This window comes from Gavia stellata, chromosome 13 (assembly GCF_030936135.1).
Source record: "Gavia stellata isolate bGavSte3 chromosome 13, bGavSte3.hap2, whole genome shotgun sequence".
In the NCBI taxonomy this organism is placed as follows: domain Eukaryota; kingdom Metazoa; phylum Chordata; class Aves; order Gaviiformes; family Gaviidae; genus Gavia; species Gavia stellata.
In genome coordinates, this window is record NC_082606.1 from 13,424,479 (window position 1) to 13,439,556 (window position 15,078).

Here is a 15,078-nt window from a genome sequence, read left to right on the forward strand (position 1 = left end):
CCCCGGCCCGGGCCCGGGGGGGGCTCGATCCTTCCAGCTGCTCTCGCACCCCGACCGGCGGGCAGTGCCGAGCTGTCCCCGCACCGCGGGCGCGGGGGTGCGGCGCCGCCGGGCGCGCCCCTCCCGCCGCGGCTCCGGCACGGGCTCCGCGCCGCCCCGCGCCCCGCAGCCAATGGGCGGTGCCGGGGGGGGGCGGGCCGCTATAAAGGCGGCGGGCCGGGCGCAGGGCGCGGTTGCGCGGGCGCGGCGCGGTCCTGGCGGCGGAGATGCTGCGAGTGCGGTGCCTGCGCGGGGGCAGCCGGGGGGCCGAGGCGGCGCATTACATCGGCTCACGGGTTGGTGCCAGGCGGGTCCGCCGCCGCGCTCGGGGGGATGGGGCTGCTCCCTCGGGACGGGGGTGCCCCGAGCGGTGGTGAGCGGGCGTAGGATGGCTGGAGGCTTTCTTTTCTGCCTCCTCCCCGGGCAGCAGCACGGAGGTCAGCGGCCCCAGTCGCCGCCGTGCGTGCTGTGCTCCCTGAGCACGGCTGAGTGTGTTTTAAAAGGTGAACTGCCCTGTAAGCATCTGGTAGGCCGTCAATAAATTAGAATTTGGCTGTAACAAACAGTGTGCTGCGGCTGTTAGTGCTCCAAACGATGTACGTTGCTTTGGGATTGTGCTGTGAGGCGCTTGTGGACTGAACCGTTGCTTTTTGCCTTTTGTAAGAGAAGCGTAACTGTCATTCTTATTCTTGTTTTAAGCTTGGAAGAGTCTTTACAGGATGGGTGCAGCGATCTTTCCAGAGCACCCAGGCAGCTGCAGCCTCCCAGAGCGCCTGTGCGGCTGCGGACAGCAAGGCTCCCAGCCCTGCGCCCCGGGACTGCCCTGTTTGCTCCTACAATGAATGGGACCCGCTGGAAGAGGTCATTGTGGGAAGAGCTGAAAATGCTTGTGTCCCACCTTTTTCTGTGGAGGTTAAGGTAAACAATAAAACCCCAACCTTAAACGGGAAATAATGTGGGTTTTAGACATACAATTTGCTCAAGCTTTACAGTGCAGAAGGTGTGGTGTTCACTCTTGAGGATTCTTCTTTCAAACTAGTTGTTTACATCTGTGAAATTTTATAGCAGAGCCACGTTGGTGGGCGATATGCTTTTTCTTTCCACTTTCACCTGAATTGGCTGTTTTAGCAGAAGTTGGTAGTAGAGAGAATCGCTAATATGTACAATCTGCTCTAGCAGTACAGCCCTGATGCTATCAAAGTACACACTCTAGCATTTGAGATAGTTGGTAGAACTGATGAAATTTTAATTGGGCTCAAAACTAAGTAGGATTACTACTTGAAAAAAAAAGTAGTTTTCTGCTTAATAGTCTGAGAAAGATTGACTTCTATAGCTGTAGACTAGAAGGACCATTTTGTTTAAATAGGTCTTAAATAGCTCACTGGAACTCTTATGTGCTACAGTAAGTGTTGTATGGAAATACATACTCCTGTTTTTCAGGGGTTTTCTATGCCTAAAACTAGAACAGCAGCCTAAATAAATCCACATTTCTTTGTCCTCTGAAATGTTGTATTTTAGAACAGGAACACTCAAACAATGGGCTTCCTCCAGATTTTTACTATGTACTTTACCTGGACTTTACAGTTGCAAAGCATGTGTTGTTACCTGCATTTGTGGGGATGATCTGGAATTGTTCTCTTCCAGTGTCACAGTACAGTACTGCCTTCAAGGCAGCGCGTAACCCGTGGCTATCACAGCAAGATGAGCTGGCACACTACTTCTGCTGAAGAGACCTTAGTAAATTTTAAAGGGTATCTTGACAAAGTTGACCAGAAGACCTCAGTTAAAAAAACAAAGTGAATTCTTCTGATCTGACATTGAAGGAATGGCAAAAAAAAGATAGTGAAAATATGTTTAAAGTGCTGGAAATGGTAGTTTAGAGTAAGTTTGGGATGTACTTGTGAAGAAGACTTATCTTCCCCCAGCCCCTTTTACGTTTGTATATTTTTCGTTAGAATCTGAGCTGTGATTCTGGGCAAAACTGGAGGAATGTGAATGAATTACAGCAGCTTGGTAGTTCCCCAGATAGAAGAGTAATCATCTGTCTTACACTGGGACGGTCAAGATGATAACTTGGCCCCAGTGAATGCAATGAAAACTTTACCACTGTCTTCGTTATGGTTTGTATTTACTCCTTGAAAGCTGAAGCTCAGTTACCAACCTCTGGAATCCTGTTGCAGACACTCCAAAGATATTCTAGCAGCTTCAGGAAAAGAAGTGGATGCGGATTGGCATTTCTAATATACAAGTGTATGTATGTAAAACTGTCATAATGAATATACAGAAAGATGAAGGGAAAAAATGTGTGACTTTGTTACATGAAATGAGGCAAAATTCTGTTCTCAGGTAGTGGCCAAGGTCTTGCTTTAATGTCAGAAAAAATACTCTTTCAAATGTCTAACTTGCTGAAGTATGACATGGTATATAGCTAGCCTGGTTCTAGTGCCTATTAAGCCATTACTAATTAAACGAGGTCAGAACTTTACTTTCTGTTACATGCAATATCAAAAGCTCAATGAGGAATGTCAAAGTATAGGATTACTTCTGGAATTCAAATACCTACAACTTGGGTTTAAAGCAGGCTTTAGCTTTGCTTCATGTAAACTGCCAGGTCTAAAGAATGCATTGGCCACAACAGGTAATAGTAATAGAGCGTGCCAGCTGAGGCGTGATTTCCTCTAGTCTTCTCTGCTTTTGTCCTAAATTATGCTGTAGAAATGCAACAGTAACTTTACCTGGGGGTGTTGCTGAATAATCCAAACAGCTGTCCAAATCCTACCTTGCCAATACTGAAAGATGTTAACAGATCGACTTATTGTTCAAATCTTTATGTGGCTGAAAGGTAAGGCGTGTATGTGTGCGTTGTTGCAGTGTAATACACTTGCCAGAAATCCCTGTTACTGTCCCTGTAAGTAGCAATAGTAGGGTTGATGGGTATCACATGCCCTCTGCCAGGTATGAACGAGGGTCATTAGTTATAAAAACTGCAGTTTAAAACCAGCGAGTTTGAGTTGTATAAGGAAAAATTGAGGCTCTGGACCTGAGACAGTTTAAAAAACACAGCTGAAATGATAACGGTTTTGGTCAATACTTGCTTTGAGGTACTTCTAAGTTGTGTTTTAGGATTGTATGCATGTTTATTTACAAAATATTTAAGTGCAGAAGTATGGCTGCATTCAGCACTCTCTTGTACTTTGGGATGTGGTTTTGGTATACACAAGTCTTTTTGCCATGATGTAGGAGTGATGTGTTTGGCATAAGAAAGAGGAAGGAATGAAGTGAATAGGGAGCCCTACATCTCTGATGAATATTAATGAGCTGACACTTCATTACATATTCTTTTGGGAGCTTGAAATGGGCTATGTAGGTTATGTAGAGGTAAATACACTATTGGGAAACATGGGAGATCTTAAGTAGGAGGTTAACTACTACATTAATTAGGAAGATGCCCTTTTCTGAATTAGCCCTTGGTCAAAAAGATCACAGTTCAGATGTATTCTTCTGAAGCAGCTGACACTTAGTCAAACAGTTGAGCTTTATAGCTTTGTACTCTGCAATGTTTCTCAGTATATTTTGTGAATAAGAATGCATTTTTGGTGAAGAGGTGTTATTACCACAGATCATCATATCTTGAGTGAGAAGCTGGGGAGGGGCTGTTTGCTACTGAATTAGGCAAAAAGCATTTTGATCTGAATTTCTGTTTCAGTGTACTAAATTTAATAACTGTCATTACTAGCTTTAAGGTACATCTCGAGAGCGTTAACATGGATAATGTTAACTATTTTCCACAACAACTGTTTAAATTATATAGCAACTATAGGGGGTAATTCTGCTGTTTCTTAAGACAATCTTTTCCTTACAGCATACTCTTGAATTTCTTTCTGAAAAGAAAGGGTGTTTCTTAAATGCTGCTACAGTTTCTCAGGTACTCTCAGACAGAAGGTTATAAGGTGCATTGAGGACATTACTTAAAGCTCTTTTCTGTGTCCTGGCCATGGTACTTTTTGAGCAGTCTGAAATGAGTTGTATGTATATGATCAAAGGGGCCTGAAATCGCAACCCTGAATTGGTGTGGAATAATGTCCCAGTCATATACCCTTTTCCCAGTTACTCGGAAGGTAGGGAATATGAGTGGTGTTATGGTGTTAACCCTTAGTCTGTTGTAACTTTAAGATTATGCCATCACATTAGTGCAAGACAAGTGTAATTTCTCAGGTTTGAAAAAGAGCAGTACTAGAGGACGCCTGGTGAAGAGGGGAGCTGCAGCTCTTAGGAATTGATGATATTCAAATACATCATGGGTGGTTCTGAAAATAACTAGCTTTGCTCCTTAGGACAAATTTGGTGCTCGTTAGCAGAACAGGTTTCCATAGGAATGCGAGGCACGTCATATGATCTGCATGTAACTTCTGAACAGCTGGCAAGTCTGAGATGATCAAATTACCCAAGGCCTTGCTTAGAGAAAAAGAATTAATTCCTTCGGGAAGGATGGGAAGAAGTTTCAGTACTGGAGGAGCAGGATGGCCATGCCGAGATCTTTGCCTGGGTGCTCTGTATTGATGTTGAGGATGTCTAAAAGATTCAATTTTCTCTTCCTTCTGTCTCACCTCTCTAGCGTGAAGGCAAGTGTCCAGAAATGGTAGAGAATACCGTGAACAGCCTGGATTGTTAAAGGAGATCAGGCATGCCTTCAGATGAGCAGGCAAGGCCATTCGGGGCTCACTGACAGTACTAGCACAAAAGGAACATAACTGCATTGCTTTTGTCCAGAACATTGCTTTCTGGAAGGTAGTCCGGACTGTAGTGTCAGGAGATAACCTTGTGTTTGGGAGGGCAGGTTCTCCTGCATCCCTTTGCTGTCACTCATGCTGCCTGAATGAGCAGGACTCTGTTTGGTAGAAGGAAGTCCTGGCCACTTGCTCACCTCTTCCTGACCCCTCCTGCTGTCGTTCCCGAAGGGCTCCGTATCCACTTGTTCCTCTGTCATGTTAGTGTTAGCAGACACCCATCAAAACTGCTGGTTTCATAGCTTATAAATCTGAAGTACTTTCAGAGATACACTGAACTGAAGCAGCAGCATTTGTTTTGATTACGTGTCTGGATCTTCCTAACCATGAGAACTAGGACATTACTTTGAATTAGTTTTTAATGAGAAGACTATCACAGGATTTCAGGAGCGGAGGGTTTAGCCTGTAAATGTTGTACTTGTTTTAATCCAACCCTGACAGATGAATTTAGTATCTCTTGCGTTTTCTAGACTGCTGCTGTACCTGAAGTATGGCCCCTTGTAGCCAACAAGGCATGTTACCTGTACTTGGGATGGCTTTAGAATTCCTGATGTCACCACTGTGACAGAACCGAAGTGAGGTTTTAACAAGGTGACTACTAATGTACGCATTTTGGAGATGAGCTCAAGGTTGTTTTCATTTAAAAACATGTCTGCTAGCCTTATTAAATAGCGGAGTCTACAGGGTTTGGTGTGTTTGTACAGGTCTAGTGTAATAAGGACCAAATCTTTCATGGCCACTTGGCAATACTAGCCACTAAATACTAACTGAGGTGTAATGTTGTCTCTTGGGTTTCATCTGTGATTTGATAAATAAGATGACTTTCTGTAGAGCTATGGCTAAAGAGGGTAAGAGACTTTTGGAAATATTTATTACATTATTTATAATATTTCCATCAGTAGAAACAATATAAGCTACTGATCCATCTATATCCAAAAATATAAGGAAATTAAATATCCTGAAAATGCCATCTAAAAGTCAAACTAAACTTGCAAGTGGATATGAAATGTGTACTTACTTCTCCACATTCCAGAATGCCTTTCCCTTCTTTTTTCCTGCTGTTCCACAGAGGACATTTTTTCTTGGGCATCATGCCATATGTACAGTCTGTCAGCAGTACTGAAACGATCTGCTAGCTCACTGAGCCTGCTTAGCACATCCAGCTGGAACTTAACTTTGTTACTGTATGTAAGGATTTGTGAAGACATCAGCCGTTCACAACTAGTCTAACACCTGCACTTACCTAAGTTTTTAATGACTGGACACATGCACATCATAAAACATCTGAGTGAAACCTTGCCAATGGTGTGTCTAAATAGAAGTGGTAAAGACAAAAAATAAAGACAGCGGAGTGCTACCAGGAAAGGGATTTTCAACCAGGAATAATTGAGCATTTATCTGGGGCACTGAAGCGTCTCCCTTCCTTTTTTTTTCCTCTCCTGCCCCTTTATTTTAGAAGAATCAGCAGGACATTAACAATTCTTAGCAACTCTTCAAAATATTGCAGGAATCAAATATAAGGCACACTATGACATGTTAAGGTCATAACACATACAAAGCAATGGGAAGAAAGACAAACAAGAAACTTTGAACCTTAAGAATTGTGTCTTAGGCATCTATTTCACTTTACCAAAGTAACTGATGCTTATTCTTTGTCACTTACCTGTTCTTTTGTTTCAGGCAAACACATATGAAAAGTATTGGGGATTCTATCAGAAATTTGGAGGCCAGAGCTTCCCCCAAGACCATGTAAAAAAAGCTATTGCTGAAATTGAAGAGATGTGCAATATTTTGAAAAGAGAAGGTGTAATTGTCAAGAGGCCTGATCCAATTGACTGGTCTGTGAAGTATAAAACACCTGATTTTGAGTCTACAGGTAAATGTTCTTCCGTTGTTGAACGCCTCGTCTGTTTAGCTCTTGTCTGAGACATTTTGGATGTCATCTAGTCTACCTTCTTGCTCGGAGCAGGATTTTTGCCACTGCTAGATGAGGTCAGTGATGGCGTTGTGCAGCTATGACTTGGAAATTCTCCGGGGATGGAGGTTCTACCACCTGGTTTGCTGACCCGTTTCAGTGCTGCATGGATTTCCTAATGAAAGTTGTTTTCCTAATACCTAACCTGAACTTCCGACACTGGCATCTGTTGCCAGATTCCCTTGCTATGTTGTCGCTGCCACTACCAAGAAGTGTTCATCTGTCATGTTTAATGGCCCTGAGAGTCGCTGTAGGCTGTTACTGCTTTGAACCCTACTTGCCACATAAAATAAGCTGAGGTCCCTCCACTTTTCCTGCCAGGTCATGTGCTGTAAGGCCCCCCCGACTGTCTTGATGGCCCTTTGTTGGATCCTAGAGTTGGGTCCATCTTAAACTGTAGATGCCAAAACAGTTTTTCAGGAGGATCCTCACTAGTGTCAAGGGAATTGGAATGTCCCTTTACCTACTGGTCACGTTCCTCCTTGTATAGCACCATATGGCTTTGGTTATTTGCAGTGAGAGCACACTGGCTCATACTCAGCTTTGCATCAAGCATAGTCTCCAGGCTCCTTTCATGTCAAATGTGTTCTTCAGTTGTTCTAGTGGAATTCAAATTCATTAGGGAACAGATAATGATAATGAAAAGTCTAATGGGACTGCTCCCTACATTAGTTCTGTGTTGCATCAAATTCCTCTTCTGTGCTATTACTTTTTAAAAGGATGGCATACAAAGAAATGAGGTCCACTTGGAAAACTTGCTACCCATCATTAGCTTTTAAAGTCATCAGAATAGTTCATAAGCATTTGCCTAGTTAATTTCCACTAACCGAATTATGAAGTAGAGATTTGTAGATTGTGGATGGCTTTCATCTAGCTGTGAACTTGTTATGAGTGAGGCTTTGTAGCAAAATCTTGCATGTATTTTAAACAAAAAATGTCACTTTGAAAACTTACTGAAGAATGTAAGGAACTCAAATTATGCACTGGTTTCCTGACTTTTGTAAAGATGCTTTTTGTCAGTCTTTTGGGTAGAAGTAATGTTAAAAAGGAGGGTGAAAAGTGAATAAGCTGGAAGAGCTGAGAAAAGCATATTTGTCTCATAGGTTAATGGCCTTTTTCCTTCCAGGTATGTACGCTGCCATGCCAAGAGACATCCTGTTGGTGGTGGGAAATGAAATTATTGAAGCGCCTATGGCTTGGCGTGCTCGGTTCTTTGAGTACAGAGCGTATAGACGAATAATCAAAGATTATTTCAACGGTGGTGCTAAGTGGACAACTGCCCCCAAACCCACAATGGCAGATGAACTCTATGATCAGGTATTGTTCTCATTTTGCTTCAGAACTTCAGTTCTGGTTATACAAAATTTTGTTGATAGTTTCAACCTGATATCTAGGTTTCAAAAATTGGAGGGGTGGGGAAGGGCAGGCAGGGAACAAAACAACTCTGGAAATCTGTGATTTTAGTAATGTATGCAAATATTCTGTAGCCTTTCCAGGTGAAACTGAGTGTGTGCAGTTAGGGAATAACAAATGGGAAGTTGTGCCTATTGAATTCAAGTCTGCTTTAAATTGTTTTGATTCTTGGCTGTAACTTAGCATTACTAAAGAGGAAGAAGTGTTAGAAAGACATGGCAAAGATTACTTTTTAAAGAATTGAGATTCTCTGAGAGTGTCCATATGTCCTGAGTGTATCAGGAAAGTGGGAAAGAGTATCTCTTTTGTCACAGAAAAAAACCTCATAATCTTTGTTTTGCATGATGATTAGTATTTTGAAAGTTACATAAGAGAAGTAGTGGAGGATCTAAACTGTGAGTATTTACCTTCCAAATATTTAAGTGAATATTTTCTTAATTTTTTTCTTTTGTAATAATTTGACTCAGACAATTTTGATAGTTTCCTATAGGACCCCAAATGCATTAGGACCTTGGTAAGAGCATCTACAATAAGTGCAGTAAAACTGTTTGTGGAATGATTATAACTTTCTGGGAACAGTGTCGTCTTAACAATAATGCAAAGTCTGTTAAACAAAATTATCTTCATGTAATCTGTCAGTATTAGAAAACCTCCGGAGCCTGTTCTACAGCATGCTTGCTTATCCAGTAGTTTTTTTGTGCTGTTTTTTTCCACCTCATTTGTTCTTAATTGCATTATTTCATTCTTAAATCTATTTAAATTCCTGAAGATATACCTTCTAGTTTGAAGTACTGCTCCATTCTAAAATGTGGAAAAAGTAGAGAGTCCACCTTTGTTAGGAAATAGCTTTGCATACCAGTATTTCTGTCACTGTGCAGTGATTTGTTGGACTGATAGTTAAACTCCACTGGTAAGGAATACTTTTGATCCAGAAGCCAGAACATAGAGACAGTGGCTCTGAAGAGCTATTAACTACTTGTTATAACTATTGTCTCTTATCTCATCACCTATTCTTGAATGTACTTAATAACCTTTTACTTACACTTCCGTATTTATGCTTTCTTTTTTATTCCAGTAACAAGTAAGCCAAACCACCTCCAAGGAACATACTAGCTATCAGTATAAACATATTTTCTTAATTTCAAAATACTCCTCTGTAGCGAATAGTTTGAAAACTTTCCCTTACCATCTCCAACCTAAAGTTGTTATTCCTTTTTCTGTAACTAGGATTATCCAATCCACTCTGTTGAAGACAGGCATAAACTGGCTGCTCAGGGAAAATTTGTAACTACTGAATTTGAGCCATGCTTTGATGCTGCTGACTTCATTAGAGCTGGAAGAGATATCTTTGTACAAAGGAGCCAGGTAAACAAAGGTTTCTTCCAAGAGTTTTGGTATCTGTCTTAATGACTGATGCTTGTATTTATGTCTCTTTAAATTCCTGAACAGCATTAAAATAATAGTGTTGACAAAAGAAGTTGCTCTTCATAGACTATCTGATACACAGGATGAGACTGTCTTACAGATGAGGTTAGCTAAAGGCACAAACTTCTATTATTTTGGCTTTAAATATTTATTTAAATAAAACCTTAGATAAACTAAGCTTGGATGCAGTTTATATTCTAGCCTAATGAAAATTACTTTGTCCGGTTTTCAGGTTACAAATTACATGGGCATTGAATGGATGAGGCGACATCTTGCACCAGACTATAGAGTGCATATAATATCCTTTAAGGATCCTAACCCTATGCACATTGATGCTACTTTTAATATCATTGGACCTGGTCTTGTGCTCTCTAACCCAGACCGTCCCTGCCATCAGGTAGGAGTGTAGCAGAGAGGAAAGCATTTTGTGTTTAAAAATGACTCAGCTGGATTAGGTCCCTGCTGGATAATTGCTAGTCCCCAAGTTTATTTTTGTATACACTTGAATAATACTAAATTATTGAATTTAAATAACACTCAGACAGTTGTTCAGGAGCTTATAGATGAATTTGCATCTTGACTCTAGAACTCTTTCAGCAGTGCAATGACCATTGTTCTCCCCCAGTTTTCTGCTACTGCCCTTTCTGCTTTCTTATTGTGAGGCTAGGCGGACGTGTTGTGTTTCTTCCTATGTACATGGTTTAAACAGGATGGAAGCAATCTGTTTCGTAATAATGTAGTATCAAAGCAAGTACATAGGATATACTACTTCTCTGAACACTTCCACTACTTAAATATATTAATTGTATCCAAAGAGGAATTGAGGGTTTTCTGCTGTGCAGATGAGTAATCCCCCTTTTTATTCCTATTTTGGAAGCCTCTCCTCTGGTGTTGTTAACGGTACCAATGGCAGGAGGCGGGTAACTGCTCAGGCATTCAGCTTTGAATAATTGAGTGAGAAATTATTTTTGAAGAGTAGGAAAGAGGAGAGACGTGGTTCAGTATGTAAAACCTACCACTTCACTCTGAGAAGAAAAAGCTAATATTGCTGAACAGGGCAATCTGATCAGAAGGCCTTCCAGAGAGTAAGAGCTCATCTCTGTTACAGACATGTTACCTGTACTGTCAGTGCTTGAGGATTTTTGTGAGGATCCCCATGATTTCAGGAGCTGTACAACCACATGGGAATAGCTGAGCTGATACTGAATCAGTGGGATAGAGGTGTGTGCAGCAGAGATTGCGGAACCATGCACACAGCATAGCTCTTAGAAGCAGTATTAAGTCTCTTCTCAGCAAGTGGCTTGAATGCAAATGGTCCCATTGAATTACTGCTTTTTCTAATATCCATTATGAGAATACATTTTTTAAAACAATCATAGTCTTTTCCTCCCCCTTTCCTTTCCCCTGTTTTTCATAATCTTACTTGAAGAGGAGGCTCTTGGTCTCCTTGTGTTAAACCACTGTGCTGGGACTTTTTTCATGGAAAACTGCTGTCTGTGTAGATAGAAAAGATAGATGCAGCTTTCTTTCATAAAAACTGGTTTGGCAGTTCTAGATGACCAGGAAATGGGGGGGAGGTGCATGTGAAAGGGGGCTTTTCTTTAAAATCCTGGCAGCCCAGGCTGGTAGTTGCGTTTTCAGAATTGAGATCCGCCTCGTGGTAACACTTGAATAAAGAGCTCTTCAAGTATTCAGAAAATGAAGTTGAAAAGTCAGTTCTCCTTAGCCAAATTATCCTCCTCTTATTTTTAACTTAATTATATAATTCTTAGACACAAATTATTCCCTAGGTGCCTTTATTTTTTTTCCCTTGTTAAATAAACTGCATATTAAGTTTTCTTATGAAGCATGATGCAAACTTAATTTATGTGGTATTTTTGGTGGGTTTGTTTCTATAAATGGCAGTGTAATTCATATAAATGGCTTTTGCAGTCACATAGGAAGAAATAATACCAAAACCAAAGAATTTAATACTCTTGCACTGTTATTAGTATCTTTGCTTCACAGGCTCTAAACTACATGTGTTACCTTTTTGTCTTTAACATATCTTGGTAAACCTAGCATATATAAAAACAGTAGAAACAAATGCTAGTGGTATGCAAGGTTTGAAAAGCCTTTCAAAAAAATGCTTGTATGAAAACTGGGTTTGTAGATGAAACTTGAATGAGGGCAAGAGTAGTGAACGGTATATTGAAGTAGCCTATGAAAATGTGGCATAGGTTGGAGGACATAATGTGATGCTTAAAGAAGCCTGTTTAGAATCTAATTAAATTGCTCTTTCAGATTGAGCTCTTCAAGAAAGCATGCTGGACCGTGATTCGCCCCCCAGTACCACTAATCCCAGATGGTATATTCACTCTTTCTCTTCTAAGAATTCCAAGAGTATTCTTAAGAGTATTAATATGGGGCACCATTGGTACAAAATCTACAGTTAATTGTAGGAGGTTCATTTTCATGTGTTTAGATCACCCACTGTGGATGTCTTCTAAATGGCTCTCCATGAATGTCCTAATGCTGGATGAGAAACGTGTGATGGTGGATGCCAATGAGACATCAATTCAGAAGATGTTTGAAAGTCTGGGTATGTCTGGTTATATTTCAACATATACTTAAAATTATCTTGATACCAGCTATGCTTATCAGGATGAATGGAGGTTTCACTTAAAGTAGACAAAGCAGGTAGCACTGGAAAAGGTACTCAAACAATTGGATTAGCAAGTAAGAATCATTCAGTGATTTCTCTCCCGAATACTTCAGTCATATGAATATGGGCTTCTTGCATCTTGTGCCCCCTACAGCTTGCAACAAATAAAGGTGTCAGTAGCAATTAAAGTTACTGCTAGCATGCTTTTGAATGAGCTTTTTTAACGTCAAACTGTCTGTTCAGTTTGGAGGTCAAAGTCTATCTTGGAGAGGTTGAGTGCGCATATTGCTGAGTGATGTAGAGCTGGCTATCCCTCGTTGCCAAAATGCTTTCAGGTTTTTCTAGTTTCAAAGTCATTGTACTTTAAACTGTCAAATTAAGACCACTTAACCCAGGTATTTCCGCTTATTTATGGAGAATCTCAGTTTTGTGAGATGCAACCTCACGATAGGGTGTAATTCTTTCATATGTGCAGTGACAAGAGAACTGTAATTGAATATAAAATCTGAAAGTCTTATTAATGCACAGCTAATTGCAAAGACAAATGATATAGACTTAAAAATCTGAACTCACACAGTTAATCCAACTGCTTCCATCATGCTGGGAGGGAAGGATGTAGGTAGATCTACTTGTGGCTCGTAGTTGGTTAGGAGGAGGTTAGCCAGATTGCTTGGTGCTACAGCCAGCTGACTGTTGCTGCAGGATAAGTACATGGTGATGCAAAAGCTGACAGGGTAGAAAGAAGACGGGGAGGGATCATTGTATGGTAGAGTAAAAGATAATACTCCCCAGTAGCAGAAGACTCCTTTAAAGGGAGAAAAGTGATGGGAATGAGAGAATGATCCAAAGGTGGAAGACAGCAACTGTGAACCTAGAAGAAGGGTTGATGCCATGGATATAAGTGAAGTTATTGAAGCTTCCCTCAAATCTGAGACAGGTCGCGGGTGAGAACCATGAAATCTAATGCTTTAATCTGCTTTTAAAGACTGGCTATACAACCTTTAGTGAATCACTTAGCTTTTCAATCTTAAGGTTTTTTTAATTTCCTGCATGACCAAGGAGCTGGGAATCTATAAATGCTTGAAAGTACTTAAAATGAGGCTCTTAGTGCTAATCATGACATATCTTTCACATGTGAACTTCACAGTCTGTGTGAGTCCTAAATAAACTCCTGTAGTCAGTAAGTTCCTAGGACTGAGATGGGTCTACCAGGAACAAAACTATTGCTGACCTAGATGACAGATTCTACTGAGCTGTTCCTAAGCTCCTGAAAGTACCAAGAAGCAAAAAGGCAAACTTCATAACAGAAGTGTCTTCTGATCCTAGTCCATCTGTCAGGACTTTGTATAGGCTGAGCCACAGCTGAAACATCAGAGCTGAAAAGGAGTGGGAGGAAGTTTAACCTAGGTAGTAGTAAGTATAACACTCTTTTCCCCTTTCGGAGAAAGAGGGGCTCAGAGCTCTCTACTTTGCATGCTTCTCTTCTTGAAAGGCACTTGAAAGAACACATTCAGTGTCTGAACCATAAATGCTTACACAGATTTATATAAATGTGCCCTGGTCATATATTGTAGCAGAATTTCATCTAATTCTTCACATACTGCAAAACCTGAATTTTTCTTTTTATTACTGGCACATCATAACACATCAAACGCCAGCTGTGCTCCAGGCACTGTATATTCCTGAGGGTATTGCTGGAATAAACAAGCCAGCTATGTTCCTAGCTTGTTCTCTGCCTAGAATTTGGGAAAAGACATTCTTAACAAATGAGTAGGAAATACTTTCTGTACTTGCATCTAGCCATGTGATCTGATAAAGCATTATCGAACGTTCTGATCAAAGCTTACCACATGAATTTGAGATTTTAAAGTATGCAATGTATGTTTCTTGCAGGCATTTCTACAATTAAAGTGAATATTCGCCATGCCAATTCATTGGGAGGTGGTTTCCATTGCTGGACATGTGATATCCGCCGCCGTGGTACACTGCAATCTTATTTTGACTAGTTATGAGCCAGATAAGCAGCAATTGTTCAGCTTCTAAAATAAGCATAGGAAATTAACAAATTAATGTCACTTTTAAAATGACTGCATGAGCTCTAGTGCTTGATCAGTGGTGTCCTTACAGTGGTCTGGTAAATGATTTATTCTTACATACTCTTCACTTTCAGCAGTGTAATTGAAACTACTTCCATCAGCAACACAGGTTTTCTGGCTGGCTTTTTGAAAGACATCCTTCATCTATGAAGCCTTTTCACATTGGCTTTGAATGTAAAAACTTGACAAGATACCTAAAGGGTCTTGCTAGAATAGCTTGGCCATCTTGGACATCTACCTCTGTCTAGTTCTCTATCAAATAGGCAGCTTGAAATGTTAAACTTGAGTAAACATTTCTTATTCCTTTTAATCAGTCTATTGTTCTAATATATTCGTGTTTAATGAAGTTAAAATAGAGGCAATGGTACAGATCTCTTACGGAACCAAGTAATTTTATAATGTTTTTCATGTCGAGCCATACAGAGAATTTCCAGTGTGATCTAACTTTTAAAACATGTTCACTTACTTGCCATGTCCTTCTACATTTTCTTCTGCTGCATTTGTCATGCATCTGAATACTTTTTTATATTGCTTTTTTGTATTGCTGAAATTGGTTGTATTTAACTTTTTAAAGTGTATAAATGATAGCTAATATTCTGCTTGTACAGGTTTCACTCTGAATTGTTTACATAACTAAAAAAAAAAAAGCACAAAACAAACCACCAACAACCCTCCTTTAACCCTAAACCTGACATCTTA

The 15,078-nt window shown here is 40.5% G+C and overlaps 1 protein-coding gene across 1 annotated transcript; it reads left to right on the forward strand.

Annotated features, from left to right (window-relative positions):
• The first annotated feature begins 266 nt into the window (after nt 1-266).
• GATM (glycine amidinotransferase) lies at nt 267-14,312 on the forward strand. The gene is made up of 9 exons (XM_059824048.1): nt 267-335; nt 739-957; nt 6,507-6,702; nt 7,928-8,118; nt 9,442-9,579; nt 9,872-10,036; nt 11,923-11,986; nt 12,104-12,220; nt 14,177-14,312. Exons 1-9 carry the CDS (start codon nt 267-269, stop codon nt 14,287-14,289), a joined length of 1,272 nt encoding a protein of 423 aa, XP_059680031.1. The 3' UTR covers nt 14,290-14,312.
• Nucleotides 14,313-15,078: the final 766 nt, after the last annotated feature.